The following is a 24,341-nucleotide window of genomic DNA, read 5'->3' as shown; positions in this document are numbered from 1 at the left end:
AACCGTAAAAGCATTAGGCATATACATTATTTGGCTTTGTTTTAGGAGTTGATGATAATATTAGGGTTCCAAGCATCACAATTGAAAAAAAAAAAAAAAAATCAAATTCAACAACAACAATGAACATGTTAGGTATTAGAGGTTGATATCACAAAATAATAGAGAAAAGAAAAAGAAATCATGAAAGAGAGATGATGGAGGACCAACCTTGAACGCGCAGAGAGAAGAACTTTGACAGACTTTTCCACGCTCAAAATCTTTGCTCTGGTGGCTGGAAAAATATTGGAATTTGGTATTTATACTTAACACTACAAAGTCCATGATTTTCCATGATTTTCTAATTCCGTATGTATGAATGATATTTTGAATACCCCTAAACTTCTATTCATTTTTATAAGTCCTAATTGAATACCCCTAGACTTTGGTGGAATTTATAAAGATTTTTTAAAATCCTAATTGAATACACCCAGACTTTTATGGACTGTTAAAAGTCTCTATTGAATACACCCAAACTTTTAAATTCCATGGATTTCTTTAAAAGTGCCAGTAATTCCATATACAATACACCCCCCTTAGTGTTAAAGTAAAATTGGGATTGGAATTTGTCTACTTATTTAATTTCATAGTCCCTTTATATAGGGATAAAATTACAACGGAAATATTAATTACATTAAATACATTGAATGCTGATTGATCTATAATTGTGTTGATTGATGGTAATCACTGATTCCTTGATTCCCTCTCCGTCAATTGCTTTGACGAAGGCACACAATATGTTTTTCCTTTAACAATTAGCTATTTATTATTTGTATAAATATATATAAATGGGGGGCCAAATAAGAATAATTTTAACAATATTCTTCTAATACATATTAAATGCAGCCAATGTTCTAAAAATTGCTAGGCAGTAGGTGAAGGGTGGAGAAGGGCCTAGCGCCTAGGGCTGGGTTCGATTCGGTACCCGAGCCTCCGGGCCAATACCATGTACGTACCAACTTAGATTGGAACGTACAGAAACCATACCACTACCAGCCACAAAATCCGGTATACCGACTTAATTGTTGGGCTCGGTATGGTTGGGCCTCCAATTGAGTTTGTGATTGGGCTAAAATTCTTCAACAACCCAACTTTAAATTTGAAGACCTAGCCCAAATAAGGCAATAATATAAGAAAAATAGCAAAAATAACTTAAAAAAAAAACATCATAGCCTACCACCTTTACATATGTCAGTGAGTATCGAACTCATGACCTTTACAATGTTGGAATTATAACTTACCAACATGGCACAGGTCACTGACAACATAAAAATCACTTCTTACTCCTAACGTTTGCTCATAGTTTGAATTAGAAACAAGCTTGATTACTTGAGATTTGAACTAAAAAAAAGAGCTTCAATCAACAGAGTAAGAAAGGAAATAATAAGAGACGAATTTATAACAAAAAAAAAACATATATTTTGTAAACATATAAAATTGGAAACAAAAGAATTACCTTTCAATGGATTTTCTGGGTTTCGGGCCTTTATGTTTCGAATCTTTGAAATGCTCGAATGGAAATATGTAGTAATTGATGGGTGAGATCGTGAGAGTATGGAGCTTCAAGAGGGTGATGATTTCAAATACTGGAATGAATCGATGGTATTTGAGAATTGAGATGGAATCAGATTCTAGGGTTTGTTGGAGGGGTTGAGAGGTTGAAGGAGAAAGAGTGAGAGAAATTGAGAATGGAATGAACCCGATTTGACCATTTTAGGGGTTTGTAAACTTTTTCTGAATCCGACGGTTGTAATTTAATAACAAATAAAAATATTATTAATAGACGATTTTGATTGATACATAAAATATAAATTAGAATAGATGATATTTACATGTAATATAAAATATGGTATACATGTGTGTGTGTGTGTGAAAATTGAAACCGTTACTGTACCGTATATGCAAAGTCTGTACGGTTGTACCGTGCCAAGAGTTCGGTAACCAACAATGTCAGCTACCAATTTCTTTGGGTTGCACAGATGCTGTTGGTACGGTTTTTCTCGGCACAAAATACCAGCCTAATAACACCTAGATGGATGTTTATCTTATTTTATTTTATTGTATAACATATAAATAAGGAAAATGATAACAAAAAACTATATTTAGTAGTCTAATTGATCAAAAACATATGGAAAAAAAAAAATTGAAGTACGTATTTGAGTATAATAAAAAGTGAACAATTTTCTGACCTAAAATCCAACAGGTAGACTTGCTCTAAACATTAAGCCCGAAACAAGAAAGTCTATACCCCCACTTATTAGCACTTGTTTTTCGTTTTTGTTTTCCTTATTAGCAAATAGTTAATGAAAGAAAATTATACTATATATAAAGGGAGAATAACACTGTTGCACTGTTCATAGGAAGTGTTGGAAAAGCCGTTTGTGTCCTCACTGTTGAGGAGAATATCAAGCTGGTCAAAAAGTCATTTTTGTCCTCGCTCTTCCATCAAGATCAACAAAAGAAAGAGTAGAGAGAAAGGAGGAATAGAAGAGACGAAAGCGGAAGATCTGTGAGCCGTGGAAAGAAGAGAGCAGAAAGAAAAGACCATCAAGATCAACTAAAGCGAAAGAAGTGAGCAGAGACAAAAGAGGAATAGAAGAGACGAAAGCAGAAGATCTATGAGCTCTGGAAAGAAGAGAGAAGAAAGAAAAGACATTGGATTTGTGGTTTGAATCGTTCTGTGGTGTTTGTTGTTGGATTTTTTCTTCTTTTGTTAGATCTTTTTGAGGGGGATGATACTTTTGTTGGGGGTCTTCTTGGTTGATTCTTGGTTCATTGAATTTGATTTGAAGTTGTAGGGTCTATTCCTTTCGATTTGATGTAAGGTTTTTGATTTTGATGGTAGATTGTTGGGGTAGGAGAAAGAAGTGGAGAGGTTGAAGAATTTGGTCGAAGAGGTTGCTGGGTTTTGGAAGAGGTGTGTGTTTGATTTGGGTATATGTTTGGTAAAATCTCCTTTCATTGCCATTGCCATTGCTCTTATGAATATTGTATATTAGACAAAAGATGGGTTAGACACAGTAAGTGTTCATTTTAAAGGGCTGTTTATATAGAAACTGGAGTACTACTACTTCGCACATACAAAATTGAGGATGTAGCCAAAAAAACCTCCACTTAATGCAAGTAGGAGTACTACTACTTCGCAGATACAAAATTGAGTACCACTAGGTCAGTAAGATGATGTAGTCAAAAAAACCTCCGCTTAATGCAAGTAGTATCATACAATATTGTATCAACTTAAGAAATGTGTTTGAATCTTTGGACTTGGTCTTTTTTAACAAGAACACGTATTGAAGCCAAATATTGCTCTTAAAATCAAAAGAATTAGACCACTACATGTAGAATCAGTTAAAAAGTTTGTAGAACAGAATGCATTGTGAAATTATTAAAGCTTGGTTGTGCTATCCGTTTCAAATTGATAGCTTATGAAGAATGATGCACAAAGAAATAGAGAGATTGGGTGTGATTGTTTGCTTTGCTTTGCACAGATAGCTGATGTTCACAAAAGGGAATTTTCACGTCATCATCTGAGTAGAAGGTTAGTTGTTTCTAAGCCGATTTGGTTTTTCTTTTCTGAGCTGTGAGTTTTTTATTTTTTTTATTTGTACTCCTGAATTTGTGATAAACTTATGTTTCTGTTTCTAATTGTACTGAAAGAAAGAGTATAGTTGTTTCAAATATTATAAAAACTGATACATTTGATAAATTTTATATCTACGTGTTTCAAAATATTTTGGGTTTAGCACTTTCGGATCAGTTTGTATACATTTGATGTATTTACTTAACTGTTTTCCAAAATAACAACAATGTCCAACCTATTCTATATACATGTGAGAAACGGAAATGATATGAAAATATGGTTATAATTCACTGAGATTGTTGTCCCACGTCCAAATAGAATATAAATAAAGATTTTGATCGTAAGATTAACCCGTGCATGTTTGAATGAATGATGGTTGAAGTATAAGAAGACGAGGTGTCTCTTCTTCTAATATCCTGTCTTTTTTTCATTTTCTTCTGTCATTTTTTCATTTTCATTCAGTGGTCTGTAATTAGGAGTGATCGAAAATTTGACTTTCTTATATTGAGGATTGATTACTTGGAAATATGACTCAGTTTTTCTGCCTGCAGTTTAACAAGGTTAAATGTCATTTTGCATATCAATTTCTACAAGACAATCTCAGAGCTTAGGTAAGCTCCTCTGCTATTTTAATATGATTCCCAATTTTGTGATAATGATATATTCATATTCCTAATTATAGTACCAGATATATAACTTGAAAGCTTTCCAATTGTAATCTAATTTTAAAGCTTTAGACATAAGTTGCTTAGTCTAAATTTTATGGCAGCTTTAGACATTACTGTTTTAAATAGTAGATATATGACAGTCAATGCCAATCGATGTTAACCAATCTGATTCCATAATCTAATTTTAAAGCTTTAGGTATAATTTGCTTAGCCTAAATTTTATGGCAGCTTCAGATATTACTATATCAGTGTTTTAAACATTAGGCATTTGAAAATCAATAGCAATCAATGTTAACCAATTTGATTTAAAATGAGTTGCTTTTGATTTTAAAGGTGGTTTGTGTAAACGATTTTGTTAGTTTTCAAATTGCTATTATAATGGCTACTTCGGGTGTTTACTACATGCTTCGATTAAGTGAAAAAAGACCTTAGTATCTGAGGAATGGTTATTTCCATGGACTATTCACTATTATTAGGCTTTAATTCCGCTATGGCTATAAACAAATCTCTGTAAAAATTTCAAACGTGGGAAGTATTGTCTATGAATTTGGTGCAATTTGAGGTCTGAGTCTTTTGTTTTCATGCATGTTATGCATGACAAGTTGTTTTTAGAATTATACTTGCCTATGAGCTGCATACCCTGGAGTATGGATGTGTCTATGGTCTGTCAATTCCTTTCGCCCTATTTCAATCTTGGGGTGTACCTCTCAGCGCAGCTTTTAAGATATTGTGGTTGCTTTCTTGAGCTGAAATATTTCAATCCATGGCAGCAAATCACCAAACAAGGAAGATCCGAAATGAAAAATATGCAACTAATATGAAAGTTTTTTATTGGAAAATGAAAAGTCTCTCGGGTATATTGTTGTGTGAGTTTTATATATAACTGTGAAGAAGAAAAAGGAAGAGTTATCAATAAGAGAAAATTTATAATAAAAATAAGTAGAAGAATAGTGAAAAAAAGTGTTACTGTTTTTGGGTGATCAGGTTTTACTGGAAGTAAAAGAATGTTGTTGTCTTTAAAGGGATTTATTGAGTTTAGTTCAGTTCAGAAACTAATAAAAATAAAGATTTTAATTGTAAGAGGGACCCCTGCATCTTTGAACGAATGATGGTGTTGTCTTTAAAGGGATTTATTGAGTTTAGTTCAGTTCAGCAACTAATAAAAATAAAGATTTTAATTCTAAGAGGGACCCCTGCATCTTTGAACGAATGATGGTACAAGTATGGGAAGACCAAGTGTGCCTTCTTCTAATCTCCTATCTTCGTTTGATTTTCTTTTCTCATTTTTTTTATCATTATTATGATCTCTTTTTTTCTTAATCTTACATCCTACTATAAAAAGGCTTTCATTCGCAATTAACTACAGTTGAAGAAGTGATCCATAATTTGACTTTCTTATATACTTCCTAAGCTAGGCTGTGGAGAGTGAGGGAGATAGCTTCTTTAAGAGGTAAGATGTTTAGGACAAAGGCAGTCACCAAGGAATTGGATCTAGAGCGTAATTATGAATTTAGCAATTGATTTAGAAAGCACTGAAGTACAGAATTCCCTAATAATGCGAGTTTGTTTTTGTGTCTGCAATTTAACGAAGTTAGATATGATTTTGTATATCAATTTGGATAGGACAATCATAGTATGAATTGTTTTCTTTTGTTTGGCAGCTATACCTTTACACACCCATTAAGGCTTAGTTTCTACATTTATCCGAAACAGAAATGATCAACTGTGTATATTCAAACTAGAGTATCTTTACGAAATAGTATTAGTCGACTCCAATATATTAAAATAGGCACCCACTGCTAAATCATTTTTGTGTCCTCCGCATTTTGTTGATCCAATCTGAATTAGTTCCATTTGAGTTTCCCTTTTTCTCTGTCAATGATTACAATTGTCGTCTATCACAATTTGTATCAGTCAATGAGTTATTGAGTATAGAAGGAAACTGATTATAAATTGTGAGGTAAGTTTTATAAACTGATTATAAAATCAAGCATGGGAGTTGATGATTCTGAAACTGATGCTATAATAAGCATTTATTGAAATTTCATCCTTATCTGTCATATTGTCCGATTACTTTAGTTCATTTAGTAAAATGCAGTTATGTTACTACGTACGTAAGTTTAGGCAATAGTACAGTTGTCTACAGCCCACTCTGCAGTACCTTTAGCATCCAACCTGTGGTCAAAATTAATATCCCTCATAGATTGAAAGTAATTAAGTATAGGCAATGTATTGAATATGGAAGGAAACTGATCATAAATTGTAAGATCAAACTAAAATTCTGATGTTCGTATAGTCTGAACAATAAATGAATCAAATATTTCTATATGTCTGGCCTCTGATATCAAAACTAACTTCTTCTTTTTCTTTTTCTTTTTCGCATACAGAAACTTTGTATTGAAATTAGTGTTTGTAGTTTAACAATCAATTTCAATGTTTCATTGTTGTTTTATTTGGCTTCTACAGATTTTATGCAAAAGAATCTTAGCATTGTTTTGCTGCTGCTGTTCCTTTGTCTATCGATCAATGTTATCTTGCTTTTTTATTGTTATTCAGGTATACACTATAAAATTATATTAGATAATTTTTCCACTTAGTTTATAGTGTGTATACTGATGATATTATTAAATTCTCTGATTGTTGCCACTGTATTTTGCAGATTTTAGGAACAGTTTGCAGGCGGATTCTTCAGCTTCGGGTATAGATTTTCAAATTCTTTGTATACAAAATGTAGTTGGTGTGCTTTAGATATTAGAAATCACTGTTTTCAGTAGTTTTGGTAATAAAGAATTGATACTTCTGATTGGCCTGCTCTGTTCAAATTGTTGTTATGATTTTCAAATGGATTTTAAAAAACATCTCTTGCTTATTGAAATCAACCATTTAAGTTGGTTTCAACTGTTTTCACTCTCTCTGTTTAATGTTAAACTCAATTTTACAAATGGATATACTTAATTAACTTTGATTGCCTTACTTTAGATTTGTATTAGCTCTCTGCCAAATTCTGTTGGTATTTTGATCTTAAGCATTTTTTTTTTTTAACACCTTAAAATTAATCTGCAATAAATTCATATTCATAAATTTTATACGTTTTTTTACACCTGTTTTGAACCTTTCATTATACAATGAATTGAGCCTATTTCTATTGCTTTTCCACATGAATATTGTTGAGTTTTGGTTCTTCAATCTGAATCACATTTGTTTCTTTTTTATTACTCAGGAAATTTATGCAAGCTTCAATAAGATATTCTCATTTTTTGTCTTATTAAGTTTAAGATTAGCTTCTGATGGGTTAAGTTTTTTGATGCTGGCTTTGTTTTGGATTACTTGCCTTTGATCCATAAAGTCATTAGTTTCCTGTGACTTTAAGTCAGAAGTTAAAACATTGATCGCCTGTTTCTGCGATATCATTCTTTAAATTCTACATGTGTGTATTCTTCTCTGGAAACAAGAACCCCAAATACAGATCAGTATTAATGCAAAGAATTAGTATTTGTTGATATGTTATTGATATTGTTGCTGTCGTCTTATCAAAACAAGTACTCCGCATTAAGGTTTTGATTTCGTCGTGTTCTACAATCAGACCTTAAGTAGCTTTTGATAATCATTATTAATCCCTGAAAATGCTTATGGTCTTTTTACTCTAGAAAGTTGTTTGTTGCTGTATGTTGGTGTGGAACAAAGATAGTTAACATTCAAAATTTTGGAAATTAAAATGTCAGCTTTCTAATTTAACAATTCGAGTTCTGCACCAAACTCCCAAAATGTAGAAATAAGTGTAGGGATGCGTTTTCAGCAGTCCTTGCCTTAAAACACCATGTTTATTTCAACAATCTTGATTGGAGCCAATAAACAATTGATAATTGTTTAACATCTCTAATTTGTCTATTTATGCAGGTCTGCTGTAGGAAAACTGAGACAACGATTACAGATTTTGCAGGCATTGAATCGACATCACTGTTGACTGCAGGTAAAAATTTTCAGTGGTTCATTTTTCTGTTTATGGGGCTCTGATGGTTGATGCATGCTATATATTCCTTTACTTCTTGATGTTTTGACTTTCGATTTGGTTTGATTTGTTTTTCTGTTTACAATGTTTGCTTTATTCATTGGCTTATATGTTTGTTTGTTGCTACATTTCCAATCTGTAATATAGATAGAGTTTCTAAATTCTTTCTTCTTTTTTTCGAAAGGGAAAAAAAAGGCAAAAAGGAGGACAAGATTTAAGCCTTTGGTAATGAATACCCATGTTTTGTGAAAATTTTCATTCAGGAGAACCAACCCATTTTTATTTATCTTTAGTAGAGTTGAATTTTTATCTTGTACTTCACCTCAGTTTGTTTTTGGTTTTGGAATTGTTAATATGGTTTGTATTCATGGTATAGATTTTATAAATGTTAATACGGTTTGTATTGATGCTAATCGTGTTTTGGATTATTCTTATGTCTCAGTTTTTTATTCCATGTTTACTTCTACTTTATAAATGTTAATATGGTTTGTATTGGTGCTGACCATGGTTCTGAACTAACTGTTTCCAAACTTTGCAAATAGGTTGACATTCACGTTCCAGTCCAGTTGCAAATCAGAGTTTCTTTATTGATAGAACCGTGCCAATTGAAAGGTATTAATTTTTATTTTATACTGCCTCTGTTTTGATTTTTCTTTTCTTTTTTTTGGTGAAACTATTCTTATGTTTCATTCATGTCTGTAATAGATATCTTTGTTATTTAATGTTGGAATTTACATCTTCAGCTGGAATATGGAATTATGGACCATCACATAAACAAATAAAATAGCCAGTTCAATTGTGAGTGGACAGGCTTTTTGGAGTGCCAAACTTCTTTATCTTCATTGAACATTTTGATTGTTTTGGTTTTTTCCTTTGTGTTCTTAAGCCGAGTATGAAAGAACTTTGCTTGCAGTTTGTTAATTAAGCCTTCTTTTGTGTTATGTATATCAGAACATTCATTCTTCTCTTTTTTTCTTTCTTCTTTTCTTCTCTTTTCATATTTAGACAAGGATCCCACTGTTAAGAACTTCTATCCTCCAGCTCTGTTGTTGTTGTTTTTTGTTTGTTAATTTTTTTTTTGTTTGGTTGGGTACTACAAATGCTTAGATAGCAGCACATTTAATTGGAACTCCTCTTTCAAATTGCAATGATACCACTGATTCATTCTTTTTTGTTTAATTCACAAAATACTTTCAATTTATTTCTGTACGTAAAACGCAGTATACCTCAATTGTATTACGAAGTACCAAAGGTTGTAGCTGACCGGCCTCTTTTCTGCAGGTTTAAAACGGAACAGCAGCTAAACTGTCAAAGCTCTACAGTTTAAAATCAAGGGTGAGGCATTTTGTTTTAAATTTCTTGCTTGCACCTTTTGTTTTGTTTGTGTTGGCTAAACAGAGAAATAGAGGTTGGTTGTGATTGTTTGCTTTCCTTTGCACGTACAAAAACATAGAGAGATAGATAGTTGATATTCAGAAAAGGAGATTCTGACCTCATCATCTCAGTACAAGGTTAGTTGTCTCTGAGCCAATTCGCTTTTTAATTTGTGAGTTGTGGGTTCTTTGTTTTTTTAATTTCTATATCTGAATTTGTGATTAATCTATGTTTCTGTTTTTAACTCATCTTATTTCTGTTTTGGTTGGTCAATTAATGTGGGGAATTAATTCATGTTTCTCTTTTTAATTGCATTGAAACAAAGAGTATAGTTGTTTCAAATATTATAGAGTATAGTTATTTCTGTTTTGTTTGTGTTGGTGCTTTAGAAAGAGAAACTGGAGATTGGGACAAGCTTTAGCTATATGATTTTGGGGCTACCAGTATATGGTTGTCCATTTTCCTATTGTCTTTCCAGTGGATGTAATTGTTTGACATTTAATTTGAAGTGAAGGCAATAATGATACTGAGAGCTTAGATACTGACTGAATTCTTATGCGTTTAGCTTAATTGTACATCGATCGTACGTCTTACATCATACAAAATAAAAATTCAGTTATCTAGCTTCATGTTTCAACTTCCACTAAGCTGTGCTGTCTTTGGTTATATTTTCAGGTATTTTGATCCATTTCAATTTGATCACTTATCAAGAACGATCCACACAGAAATAGAGAGATTGGCTGTGATTGTTTGCTTTGCTTTGCACAAAGACATAGAGAGAGAGATAGCTGATATTCACAAAAGGAGATTGTCACCTCATCATCTGAGTACGAGGTAAGTTGTCTCTGAGCCAATTTGCTTTTTTAATTTGTGAGTTGTGAGTTCTTTCTTACTTAAATTTCTATTTCTGAATTTGTGATTAATTTATGTTTCTGTTTTTAATTGCATTGAAACACAGAGTATAGTTGTTTCAAATACTATAAAAAAATATGGATTTGATAGATTTTATGTTTAGCTGTTTCAAAATCTTTTGGGTTTGGCACTTTTGGATTAGTTTGTATAGATTTGATCTATTTACTTACGAAACAGAAAAATAGATACAAGATCCAACATGTTGTCTGTACATGTCAGAAATGGAAATCATATGAAAATATGGTTATCATTCAATGAGGTTGTCGTCCCAGGTCCAAATAGAATAAAAATAAAGATTTTGATTCTAAGACTGACCCTTGCATCTTTGAACGAATGATGCTTCAAATATGGGAAGACCAAGTCTTTATTCTTCTAATCTCCAATCTTTCTTTGATTTTCTTTTGTCATTTTTTATGGTTTTACAATCTGCATTTCTCATAATGGTACATCCTACTATAAAAAACCTTTCATTGACAGTCACCCATAGTAAAAGAACTGATCCACAATTTGAGTGTCTTATATTGAGGAGTAATCACTTGGAAGATCCTTCAAACTTTTCTTGCCGCAACTCATGCTTCCTTAAGAGCTATAGGTTCACACACCTGTTAAGGTTTAGTTTCTGAAGTTGCAGGCTAACTTTATTAATATTTATACTTGAACTTTCTGTTGTATAATTTATTATAAATTCATCTATTGTGAGTTTTGCTTCCCAGAAATAATTTCCTGAGTTTTTTCAATTTCATTTCATTAGATTTTGAGTAAACAAATCTACCCCTAAATTTACAAGTGATAGCGGTAGACAATATACCAGTATCTAAGGTTTCTATAATAGGCATTTTGCATTCATCATTATTCGAAAAGAATCTGTCAGTATATTTTGTATTCAGTACATCATCTGAATGTCTCCGGGAATATTGTAGGGCAGGAAATGGAGAGTGGTACGTAATCACATAGTTACGTATCTTCCAGTATAAAGAATCACAGCTGTGGCTTCATATATATTTTAAAGGAAACGTTAGCTAAATGCTTTTCAGATTCATTATCAGCTTCTCCTATATATTTTTTTTATATTTTTTTTTATGTTAGGAGGTTATTGTTTGGAACAGCACACCAGAGGATCACAGGATGATTGTTACTGATATTCGAATTAGAACAAATCTCCTGAACAGAAAATGAACCAACTATGTTGGTAGAGTTCGTGTAAGTTCAGATTCGATGAGTAAAATAGAGGCTGAACTTGAAGCTGAATTTCAAAGGTTGGGGCTAAACAGGAATACTTCTACTTTGGAGAGAAGATGAACTGATCTTGATGAGGTAAAAGTCTATGCTTATCATTGCAATTTTAAGTCTAAGCAGCACAAATTTATCTTTTAGTAATTACACATCTGACTCTTTTCCTACTACTGAGGTAATAGTATATCATTTATGCATGTAAAGAAAGTTGCTGCATCAGTTTGGTCGATTACTATACTAAAAAAGTATTGTTCTTTTGTTCTCTAATTTTTATGCAGTATGACGAATTGGAAGAGCTGGAGTGATCTGATTGCCAATATATGAAATTAACAATGAGGTTTTGTTCGAACACTATTATCTAATGTACTGAATATTGATTGTCTCTTTTGGTGGATTTATTTCAATTATTTTTGAGTAGTATGTTTAAAGCCCATGAGACTTCAGTGCATACATTTTAAAAGGTTTAAATAATTTCCCTGCAGTCCAGGCTGCTATCATCACAGTTGAAGGGGGTTATCCCCTGGTGGAGATCTTCCCTTCCTGTCCAAGACCATGAGTTGTTAAGAATGAAGGTGTGGTATAACAAATCAGCTTATACTTGGTATCATATTTTTGCATAGAGGAGAAGAGGGAGAAAAATTTCTATAATTTTTTTATTTTTTGGGAATACACCTTTGGTTTCTGTTATGTAGCAGCTAATGTATAGCTTTCTTTAATCTTGAAAGATCTATGCTTTCTATTTATATAAAATTGATTTTATCTTTTGGGATTGTTTGCAGATCTAGAGTTTTGGTGAAAATTGAGAGCTTCAAAGCCATTCACAAGCAGGAAAAAATCATTGAAGCTTCCTATGGAGTCATGATTGCTCAGGTTGATCATGTAGCTTCTCAACTACTTGAATCAATGATTGAATACCCAACCCCAACACACGTTGAGGTACCACACTTAATTGTACTAATATTAATTTCCTCTATATTGAAGTCAAATGCAGTGCCATGATGAATACTAATGTCCTCTGCTTTCATTGATCAGGAAAGGATATTTTTTCCTTGCCTTGGTGGTGAATTGGACAGTGAGTGTAATGAACCAGTTTCAATGAAACCCGTGCTTCCCCATCATAGACTACACACAATCAAGAGGAGCTACTAGATTGCAAAACACTATCAGAGGTTTTAAAGAGCTTGGAAAAGAAGATGCCTAACTTGAAAATTTTCACCTATGAACAATTGGATCAGTTGAAAAGAGCTGCCATCTTCACTGAATGTGAAGTGAGAATGTGACACATAATGCATTTAGAAGTGGGGCAGAATATTTAACCTGTGAATGTTCTTTTCTGATTTTGGGTTGGTTTCTTATTTGAATCCTCTTCGTTTGATTTTTGTTAGTTGTTAGTTCAGTTAGGAAAAAAGCAATTTACAATTGTTATATGAGTAGAATGCATTTATACTACCTGCGGCAAAGCGTAGTATCGCGAGTTATGTTTATCTCAGATATACTGCATGTATGTCAACAATGGAAACTTGGAGTAGTAACTTCATGGAGGTATTTGTCACCATAGATATCTCACTTTGCCTTTGATGCCAACGTGTTGTTCTTATTCAACAAGTCACAAGATATACTTTTTGCAGTCATTGAACCAAAGGTGATGCATCGAGACATTAAGTGGAGGCTTCTTCTTGGCCACTAAGTACTTTGTAAAAGAATATCCATTTGGGGATGAGAAAGAGCAGTTAATGACTTTGGTTTGCCAAATCAAGTCTGACTGATAAGAAAATTGAATTCAAGAGGGAGTTCCGTCCTGGTGAGGTACTGCTAATGCCGCTGGATACAACTGTTGCACAGCGAAAACAGAAAGCTGATTGTCTAGAGGGATACATATTCTATCACAGAACAATGTGGTAATGGAAATCAAAGGCTTGGAGGAATCAAATGATATGGAAGTACTTTCTAGAGCAATTCAATCAGGAACAGTTTGTGTCTCTTCACAAAAATACTATTGCAATTGATATAATATATGGTATTTTATCAGTTTGATCAATAATAAAGTCATTTTTCCCGTTTTACAAAAAAAATAAAAATAAAATCATTTTCAATTATATCTTTCATTATTGTAAATTATTACCAACAACAAATCACGCAGCAAAGCGCGGGTACCATTGCTCGTATGGTTAATGAAAGAAAATATATCAATCCTGGTCATAGATTTACCAAGATAATAATAGTTGTGGCCGTAGGCTATCGCTGCTCAAAGTTCGCGAATGTTGTATGTAGTAGACCACCAAGGAAACAGATAAGACTGACGATCACGAGAAGTTCCAAATAGAACCTTCTGGGATCACTCCCATGAAGTTTTTAAAGCAATCCACACCATCTTCTTCTTTTGTTCCATTTGCACAACACAACAGACACCCTTCAGAAACAGAGCAAACAAACAATGGCTGACGGCCTATTTGGGCACCCATTCAGGCGATTCCTCTGGAGTCCTCCAGTTTTCCGAGAGCGCTGGTCCGGTTCTACGGCACTCATGGACTGGCTTGAATCCCCAACTGCCCACATATTCAAATTCAATGTTCCAGGTACCCCACTCTTCACTTTGCATTGGGTTTTTATTTGAGCTCATCTGCCATTGATCTTTTGTACTTGTGGGGTATTGTATCACGTTTAGTTTACCAATTTGAGAGATCAAACAAGTCTTTCTCTCTGATGGGTTTTAAGGACTGAACCATTTTTGTTACTGGGATGTTTATCTGAGTTTGTTTGCTGAATTCTGTATTATATTTTGACCGAGACATATAGGTTTTAGGAAGGAAGAGATAAAGGTGCAGATCGAAGAAGGCAACATTTTGCAGATAAAAGGGGAAGGTGGGAAAGAGGAGGCCAATGGGAAAGACATTGTTTGGCACGTGGCGGAGAGAGGGACGGCCGGGAAATCATTACCAGAGTTTTCTCGGGAAATTGAACTGCCGGATAATGTGAAGGTGGATCAGATTAAAGCTCAGGTGGAGAATGGTGTGCTCACCATTCTTGTACCAAAAGATGCTACTCCTAAACCATCCAGGGTGCGAAATATCAATATTACCAGCAAGCTCTAATAAGCATATGTGTCACCCTAGCTAGGCTGCTTGCTGCTAGTTGCTGCTGAGAATATGCATAGGTATTGTGCTACTGCTACAGCACGTAATAATCAAATAAACATGTATCAACTTAAGCATGTAATATACATATGAACTGGATGAGGATCACTAAATTATATTTCATTTGAACTTCCCCACACACACACACACACACAAGGATAATGTCTCCTTCAACCATCAATGAGTTGTTGCTCAAGTTAGCCCTTTTAAGGAACCAGGGAATGACATTCTTCCATTCCAAGATCTTAATCCTACGGGTATTCATTTCTAATACTAAACTCGTCGAGACCTTTTTTTATTAAACAGCAATTAGCCTTGGTTCAGTAACATCAAAATATATTTACTATGTCAGTCATTACTGGCTGTCATAAAATATATGCGATGGGGGTCTTTCAAATTGCTGCTGAGATGAACATTTACTCATATTGATGTAGAATCTGACTGCGACTCTTATCCATCTTGTTCAAAGCCAGAGACAAGGATTTGAATACCCTTGGGACTTTAATTTATAAATGCCATATCCTTATTTCGATTGGAGTCCTTGCTGCCCCCGTACTTGATTACCGCTGAATGATCGATGGTCAAAACTCGTGCCAAATAGAATTCCTGTTGTGGGTTTCGATGAATGCTTCAGTTTGTCAATACACAAAACTGGCACAGTGACACTGACCTTGAATCTTCGTCGCAATGAGCTCTGTGGACATCGCAAATTTCTCCGTACTGAACAATCCGATTTTGTTTCTTACCTCCTTCCAGTTCAAAGACGGTACCTTTTTCTTTTGTCCGTTTTCCAGTCTTATCTCTTTAATTTCTTTAAGGAAACGTTCAGGTGGAGTTTCAATTAGGATTTTCTTTGTAAAGGAGCTTATGTACTTTTTTTTAATTTTTTTATTATTGTTTTGGGGCATTTGGGATAGACATTGTGTTTACGGCAAGCTTCTTTGTCTTAGCTGTTAGGATTTGCAGTGTCATGGATTTATGAAAATAAGTAGAATTGGTGTCTGATTGAAGCAGGCCCTCGCCCGGGTACCCAAAGCTAAATTCAGTTCTGTTTCCCTCGTGACAGCTTGCCAGCCATATCTATGCTGCTGATCAAATATGTTTTTAACTAGCAAATGAATTATTATGATCACAAATCTACTTTTAGGGAAGTCAAACTCAAGATAAGCTGTTCTAATAATCCAGTAGAACAATGAACATCTTATATGTGTGTTGTTAGAAGCTATAGCATGCATTGTCTAACAAATATTAATACAAACTATGAAAAAGTGGGGTAGTGGAATTTTTATGCTATTCACGGACGTTTACTCTGTTGCCTAAGTAATCATGGTTTAGTAGCTTAGCTAATGATATCTGTACATCTGAAGAATGTAGCTTTTATGTTCATACAGATAATAGATTTTTTTTTTTCTTTGCTGGGTTTTATATAGTAGAAAGAAAAGTTTGGCATCCAGCCATAAAAAGGGTTTATGAGAAGTTACTTAGACTAAGCCTCTGATTGTATAGGGAAATGGTGTTACTTGTCCATGTTTGCTCTATGAAATTCAAACTGGTATTTGGTCTTGTTGTGTTGTCATTTTGAAATATCTACTATGTTAGAATCCATGAGCTTGTGTTGTCATTTTGAAATATCTACTATAAGAAGATGTCATTTTGAATTGATCAGATAAAAGACATCTTCTGTTGGTCCAAGCCTAACTGATTGTAATTTCTGATCAAGGGATTCTACCCAACTGACAAACTTCTTGATTTTTCACATACTGCTTAGACGATTTCCTGAGATGAATTGATCATATACCAGTATTATAAGCTTCCACTGTATAGTTTAAATATATTTACCATCTGGATCCAGATATCATATTAAGGTCCAATTGTAGGAGTGATAAATTCCAAATGCAGTCTTGTTGGTTTCTGTTGTTGTCTAGGTACATTACCTGTATAATTTATCATGCTAAAGATTCTGAAAGTTATGAAATCATATCACTTGTTCTAGTTCTACCTTCAAAGGCTTTCATTCTAGTTTGGTCATGTTAGTTAATGATGCCCTGATGCAGGAGCTAAGCCATATTATAGAAAATAAGGTCATCCATTTACTAATCACAATACAACCAAGAACTTTTCCTTGATTCTGAAATAAATGCTTCATTTTAGGTTATGCCTTTTTTGATTTTTCTTGTGTTAACACGTTCAATGTATTGAGTGTATCAGTTATGTCTTTTATAATTCCAAAGACCATCAGTTTAAGGGTTGCTAATGATTTATGTAATGCTTCCATAAGTTAAACATCTATTTGTAAGCTTCGAAGCAGAACTAAATAGTAAAAAATCTCAGTTCAAATTTTCTGCTTGTGTGTGAGACATGGGTTAACTTGGAGATTCCAAGACACCTTTGGTCAGTTTGGTGTGATGTCACAGGCCGGTGTGAAGCTGGAATTCTTCTAATTTCTGTCTAAGAGTGATTCGTAAAACACTACTGGTGTGAAGCTGGTAGCTTCTATCCCTTTCTAAATTTAATTTCTTTTGTGCTACACCAGTTTTGGTATCAGAGCATCGTTTGTACATGGTGGACGATCCTCTGTAGTTGAAGATGAAGACTAGGTGTTGAATGGATGATGCACAACTTGGCGACCAACTGCCAGAACATGTCAAAATCAAAGTCGATTTTTCTATAAGCATCTGATTCTATCAATTTCTATGAGCTTGCCAAGTAGATTTTTGATATAGATCAGTGATACGTAGAGAAATAGTGGCTCAGCTAAGAAAGAAAGAATGAAAAATTGCAAATGATTTTGTAATCTGCATGCAGCATTTATTCCCCATTCGGAATCTAAATAACTGCATGATAAAAATCATCTGGAAAGCTTTCCCTACATATCTTTGTTTCACTGACAGTATGATTGATTGAGCTTCTTATATGCTACCCCTCTTGTTCTGTGCTCCTTTCATTGGTTTATATCACAAGGAGATTGATAAAATTCATTTTATGGTCTATACATGGGTCTATTGATATATGGGTTGATCATATGGCTCTACACATACCTTTCCGTAGATTTGGCAATTTAGGCCACTTTAATATTATGTTCATTATGTGAATGTATGTGGCTCATTAGTAGCCTGTGTTCTTTTATTTTTGGCTTGCAGATTCTTTGGAGTATATTTGATCTCTAGCCTTCTCTGTCCTTTGTCTTCTGCGGTTCTGCCCATCATAATCTCATTCAAGTTTGATTTCAGGTAAGCCTTAACTGATTTGTGTAGTGGATATGAATGGGAATTAGAGATGGACCATTATTCAATTTATATTGTCTGTTCTCTCTATGTTTTCCATTTTTTATTTATTTTGTGAATAGAGATGGAAAAACCTTTTATAATGAAACCAAAAATGCTGTGTTTAGATATGTTAAGAGTTCAATCCAGGTCTTTTGACATAAAATTCTGTTTTTTTTTTCCTGAGTTGTGCTTTTGAGAATTGGAAATTAAGTTCATTTGGAATTCATCTGCAAAAATTAGGATCTTTACTACATGAATTGTCAATTTTCTGCTGAGATATGCTTCTATTTTTCGTCTTCAAAAGTTCGAAATGTGCTGCAGTTTGTCACATGTGGGGGTTAGATTCTTCTTGAGGTTGGCTATTAGGATGTATCGGGCATCCTGGAATAGGTTGATCATTTGTAGCCTAGAAGAAAGGGTGATTTTTGTGTTTTAGAGTTTGGGCTGTATCGGCTCATGGCATCCAGAGCCGTCCCTTGACCAAGGCAACCAGTGGCCTTGGGCCTCAGTTTGGGGGAAGGCCTCCATCTCAAGAAAATATATTTTATATATATATATATATATATATATATATATGTTTAAAAAAAAAGATAGTAAAAGAAAAAAGACGCAGAGCTGCAGTTTGTAAAAGACGACATTGAGGCCAATGAAATCAAACCCGTGACTCCATGAGTCCTCAAAATTTCTTCTTTTTCTTTTGTATTTGTAAGTTAAACACCCCAAGCTTTCCTCTTTCTCCATCACTTTGGGATTAGAAAAAAAGATAACCAAAAGTTTTGCTCTCACTTTCACTAATTTGGGCAAAAATGAAACATTGGCTGCTGAAACATGAATTTTTGATTCCCCTCTGATTCTTTCAAAGATAAACGGTAACATTTCTTCCTTTTATGTCTATTTAAGCCATTGACAGACTCTCATAGACGCATAGAAATAATCCTTCTCTTTCTCTTACTCAATTTTGAATTTCACCCTCTATTCTAATTTCGTAATCATAATTCAGATAGTTGATACAATTTTAACAAACCGTCAAGACCTAAAGTCCAAAATTTTGTGGTTAGAAAATCAGGTTCTAATGGTTTTTATCGGCATTGTTACTTTTTATTTTGTTTATATAATCTACTATGTTTTAGTTTGAACTTTGCTTTGCTAACTTTTTTTTTTCAATGGACAAAATTATTAGGAAGGTCTCTCTAAATTTTGCCTTAGCCTCACTTTGTCATGGGACGGCCCTGATGGCATATGTACCCAGGTTCTACATTAGGGGTATGAGTAGGTATTGTTCTCTAATTGGAGTAGTTTGGATCTTACGGAGTTATCCCACCATTGTAATCTTTTAGATTAATGGAATTTCTTCTTTTCTTAAAAAAGAAAAGGAAAAAGGGCGCAGGTTGTTAGATCGTTTAAAATCTTTTGTTTTTAGACAAGTAGTGTTAAAGTTGCTTTCTTACACTAAAGTTCTTCAATGTGAGTGTTAGAATGCTTTGATGATAACTGAATTATGGAATATGAATATTTACTAATAGGCTAAAGGATATTTACAGTGTTGTGCAGATATTTATCAAATTAATCCATCGCTATAATAGCTTGAGTTGATAAATAAGTTAACCAGAAAAAAATTCAGTCTTTACAACATCATGGCCTCATGGGATATTCTGTGGATAATAACTGGAGGAATCTCGGTCTACTAATTGTTACTGCAGACAAGAATAGTTTCAATAGACAATGCTACCGAGAATTATTATAAAGTGTGATTTTTCTAATTATCAGTGTTGTGGGTGTGATCTTGCATTCACATGCTGTTCACTTTTCTTTCAAAGTGTGTTCATTTGTGTATGCTGTTAATATTGTTTCATTATTCTTATATCTGTTTTTTTTTTTTTTTTTTTTGAGAAAATAGACAACTTCATTCAATTATTCATGGCCAGAAGGCACGTATATCAAATGTTGTCTTACACCAAAATCATAAATGGTATAAGCTACCAGACAAAGGACATGTGACCCTCACTGTTAACACATTCGCTCACTTATTGAGCCTAACCACAAGAAAGAAAATCCTCCCTACCAACTTCCCATGAAGTAGTAATCTAACCGCCTAGAGGCCGCAATTGGTGTACAATTAGAGAAACTAAGATGAAAGTAGTAGAAGACTCAACTTCTAGTATTAGGCAAGGAAACCTGGAAAAGCCTAAAGTTTTCCCCTGCCTTTGTCGCTAGGGCTGGGCTCAATACCAGTAACTGCAGGGTAAGAGAGTCGTAAAGCAGCGACATTCGACTTCTTGCTAGGGCAATGATTCTTGTTCCTACTCCCAAGTAGCTTGCCCGACTTCTTCTTCAACATCACCAGAGTGACATCCATCCAGGTACAAAGGAGGTGAGCCTTGAAGGCCATAAGGTTGACCGGTTGGCAGGTCAGAGGCTTCCCAATCAGAAAAGATTTGGAAGACCGACGAACAGGGCCGCCACCAATTCTCCCCAGATCAGGAGCACTATCTCCCTCTGCAAGTGCAAGGGAGGCAGCACAGCTAGCGGTGATAGCATCAATGGAGGCCATGTGGCTGAGTGAGGGTTGAGGGTGAGAGACGTAGAGAAGAAAGCTAGGAGAAGAGGAGGCAAGGGCGCCGTAGAGGGCTAGGGTGAGAGAGAAAATCTCTCCTAGGGTTTTTAGGTTTTTTTAGTTGTAGACTTCACAATCTTCTCCTAAATGAATCTAAATGAATTTTCTTATATCTGTTTAATTACTTTCAGTTCTATTGCATATATTTATTATTAACAAATGGATGGATCTATCTTTCTATTCATATATATTTTGTGGACCTTAGTTTGTTGTTGTTTTATTTTTGTAGGTGAACTTTGATGGAGAATCTACATGGCAGAGGCCATTGAAAGTCTATAAGAGATGTGGCAAAGAAGGTTCCAAGGGTCAAGCCTTGATCTGGCACTCACTAGGCGATGATGTGTCTACATAGGAACTTGACTAATTTGGGGTCAGCAAGTATTTGGAAAGTTTTGGAAAGTTTTATTGTTAGGAGATATTTTTAGGGAATCTTCTTAAGCCTATGGATGTTAGGATTACTTGGTCCCAGTTATTCAAGGGTTGTTTAGCCTCACTATATATTGAGGCTTTTGTAGTCTTTTATTTTCATATTGAGATTAATAAAATTGAGCGCGTTTGCTATCCTTGGTTGAGTGACTCAACACACTCCTATAACCTACTGGTGTGATTCCAATAGAAACTATTTTCTTAGTCTACTGCAGATTATCTATACAGCATCGTTAGTTATACAGTTTACGTATTGGTCCTGCATCAGAACTATATTTTTGTATTTTTGTCAATCAAGCTGTATGGTTTACTGTTGTGCTCACTCCTATCCATTCACTCATTTTATGAGTAAAAACATGGGTGTCCCAGCTTGACTGGACTAAGCACCCCTTTCATTCAAAAAAACCAAAAAAAAAAAAATCATTTTATGCAGGTTAAGCTTTTATTAAAGGTTTCCAAGAACAAATTGATGTTATCAAAAATAGCATTACTGCATTAGTGGTGATCAAAGTCAAAGGGGTGGCTCAGCATGAGGGCCGATCACTAATGCTGGTACTATAGCACGGTGTGGTATGATGCTCTCCAATGTTATATCAATATGTCCGTTTATACTATACTACTATAGTCTGTCCCCATAAGCCTAAGAACTCTAAAACACAAACCCTGCTTTTCACCCTCATTCTGCTGGATTTTTTGTTTTTGTTTTTGTTTTTTTTTCTTTCTTAAGCTTTTTTTTTTTCTTAAGCCAATTTTTGCTTGCCTGTATTATTGGGTATACATTAACAAGTTAAGTAGGAATGTTATATTCCTCAACTTTTTCAAATATTTGCCGGGGATTCAGGTCTTTTTTAAGACATCCACGTAACCAAAGAAAAAAAAAATATTTGCAGGGGATGATTGGCATCTAGTGCTATATAAGTTCCTCTGATGCATATCCTCAAAACCTGTAGTTACTCTGAACAACTCTTGGACGATGAGACACATACCCTTCAGGTCATCAAAATATTGGCTCTGTGTGTTCTCTTTATCCTAGCTCCACTAATATGTATTTAGCTAGAAACCATCAAGTATATAAAGTTGCTTACAGTTGATCTATTGCTTTGCTTGCTATTAGCAGGTAGAGCTTAATAGCGTTCTAGATGCAGTTCAGGCAACTGAAACTTGGATTAAAATCTGCACTAAATAACCTTATGTCTACAGATGTTCTGCAACAAGCTCAACAAATGGAGCAACTTTATGAGCAAATGAGTGGATATCTAATTTCCGTTGCTTCATGAATTTTGCGTACCACATTTTCCCACTGTTTTCCTTCCGATGTGTTCTTTAGGTTATGTTTGAATCTTGAATAAAGGCACAAGTTTGCATTTAAATAATGGGAAAAAATCACAAACAGTGCCTGATCTATGAGCCAGTAACAACTTTCATACCTCAAGTTCAAAAAAGATATTGGTATCTTGATTTTTCACCCCGACCCAAGACACATACCTAAGATCCACTTTGCCGTTAATGAGGTTAACTTTTCAAGAGCAAATCTGTCCTTTCACTGCCAGTCGTCAACCCTAAAACATTTTCCCTCCTTCCCCAAATTGGGTTAGTCAAAATCTCTTACTACTCTTACAAAGTTTAGAAAAGGAATCTCTTCCCATCTCTTAGATCTTATCTGCACTCAGAGAGATTTGATTCTCTCACAGGTTGAACAGAATCGCACAGAAGATAGCAGAAGGTTCGGTCGTGCTAGAACCCATGGGGGAACCTATCTATGGGAGATATTTTTGGGTCAATGGGATGCCACCTAGATATTCAAGTAAACAAAATGGCCCCCCTTCTAAAAGCTTTGCTTTTGTCTTCTTTATACTGTATTATTAGTGAAATGGAGGGGAATCAATTTAGTCAAGAAAGTGGAAATTATTTTAAGGTTTCACACTGTCTACAGTTTGGGGGTTTGTCCGTTATATATATTTATATACACAAATCATATCCAAAGTGGAGCTCCGCTTTGAAATTAACATGTGAAGTTCGAGTTTTTAGTCACTTTTCGATCGCATATTCACATCTCGACCCTTCAGTTTTTAGGTACTAGTGTATAGATCATCTCTGCAAATTTTTAGCGAAATTGATGATCGTTAAGGTATCTAACTCACTTAAACCAATGGACAGACTGAATCTGTCAACCTGAACCGTACTAGCTTTAAGGCAGTTATCAACGCCTTAACGATCATCATTTTGGCTGCAAATTTGCAGAGATGATCTATACATTAGCACGTAAAAACTAAACGGTCGAGATGTGAATATGCGACCAAAAAGTGACCCAAAAATCGAACTTCACACATTAATTTCAAAGTGGAGCTCCGTTCTGGATATGATCTGTATATATATATATTGTCTTCATCTACAATTCTTTAATCGTTGTGTTTGATTGATGTCGGGAATGAAGTTGGTGATTGTACTTACATGAGCATTTGCCTAAGCATAATTAGCTATAATGAGTCACGCTCATACTGCCGCCAGTGGCACCAACAACCATCAAGGGTGTGATCTACGAAAATGCCGCCAAGCAGGCTATCACCTGAGCTCCAGCTTACCCTGAGATTACCAATGACGCGCTGTCACGCGCCGCGCCAAGATCACTTTGCTGAAGTATCAAAAGCTGGGAACTGAAGCACATCAGTCGCACATTGAAATTAAGGAAGAGATCAGTCTCTTCCTCACCTATAAAAGGTTCACTCCTCTCTCCTCATTGACTACTCATTTATTACTTACCTAATGTTATTCTGTCAACATAAATACATTGACTAACTTAGGCATCGAAGTAGAGAAGACTGCCAACCGTGGTCTCCCTCTGACGCCCTTTGTATTTTATTTGATAGGTGACGCTACCGCTACGACTTCTTCAGTAGCGGTCCAGACTTAGATCAACGCTAACAAGATTTAGCTACCGTTGTATCTTAGACATTAACATTGACGCCGTATGTGGGAATCCTTAAGCAACAAGTCATCCTACCATAATCCATAATGACTAACGATAGCGGGGAAATTGTCGATGGGCAAGTGGACCAATCCATCTATCCCCAACCCACTAACCCTGTGGT

The 24,341-nt window shown here is 34.6% G+C and overlaps 1 protein-coding gene and 3 long non-coding RNA genes across 5 annotated transcripts; all 4 read left to right on the top strand.

Moving 5' to 3' along the window:
- Positions 1-2,539: 2,539 nt before the first annotated feature.
- On the top strand, positions 2,540-4,222 carry LOC121052359. The gene is made up of 4 exons (XR_005808813.1): positions 2,540-2,702; positions 2,882-2,953; positions 3,525-3,574; positions 4,168-4,222. It is a non-coding gene; the product is annotated as an uncharacterized LOC121052359 (long non-coding RNA).
- A 2,720-nt stretch (positions 4,223-6,942) lies between these two features.
- LOC121052360 lies at positions 6,943-8,901 on the top strand. Its single transcript, XR_005808814.1, has 3 exons — positions 6,943-6,982; positions 8,182-8,254; positions 8,836-8,901. It is a non-coding gene; the product is annotated as an uncharacterized LOC121052360 (long non-coding RNA).
- Positions 8,902-10,038: 1,137 nt separating this feature from the next.
- LOC112193619 lies at positions 10,039-13,332 on the top strand. 2 transcript variants are annotated; one of them, XR_005808812.1, is made up of 6 exons: positions 10,039-10,501; positions 11,686-11,893; positions 12,091-12,149; positions 12,295-12,384; positions 12,592-12,748; positions 12,845-13,332. It is a non-coding gene; the product is annotated as an uncharacterized LOC112193619 (long non-coding RNA). The 2 variants fall into 2 exon arrangements; XR_002933945.2 differs by having other exon boundaries at positions 11,666-11,893.
- Positions 13,333-14,128: 796 nt separating this feature from the next.
- LOC112191440 (15.7 kDa heat shock protein, peroxisomal) lies at positions 14,129-15,085 on the top strand. Its single transcript, XM_024330789.2, has 2 exons — positions 14,129-14,388; positions 14,609-15,085. The coding sequence occupies exons 1-2, from the start codon at positions 14,247-14,249 to the stop codon at positions 14,902-14,904; spliced, it is 438 nt and encodes a 145-aa protein (XP_024186557.1). The 5' UTR covers positions 14,129-14,246; the 3' UTR covers positions 14,905-15,085.
- Positions 15,086-24,341: the final 9,256 nt, after the last annotated feature.

The sequence above is a fragment of the Rosa chinensis genome, chromosome 3 (assembly GCF_002994745.2).
Source record: "Rosa chinensis cultivar Old Blush chromosome 3, RchiOBHm-V2, whole genome shotgun sequence".
NCBI lineage: Eukaryota > Viridiplantae > Streptophyta > Magnoliopsida > Rosales > Rosaceae > Rosa > Rosa chinensis.
The sequence above is the reverse complement of the archived record's forward strand: the minus strand, read 5'-3'. Positions and strand labels throughout refer to the sequence as shown.

Excerpts from the sequence above, each read along its gene's own strand:
- LOC112191440 (XM_024330789.2), top strand. The coding sequence starts at position 14,247 with ATGGCTGACGGCCTATTTGGGCACCCATTCAGGCGATTCCTCTGGAGT. Across the intron at positions 14,389-14,608 it reads ATTCAAATTCAATGTTCCAG|GTTTTAGGAAGGAAGAGATA; the intron begins GTACCCCACTCT and ends CGAGACATATAG.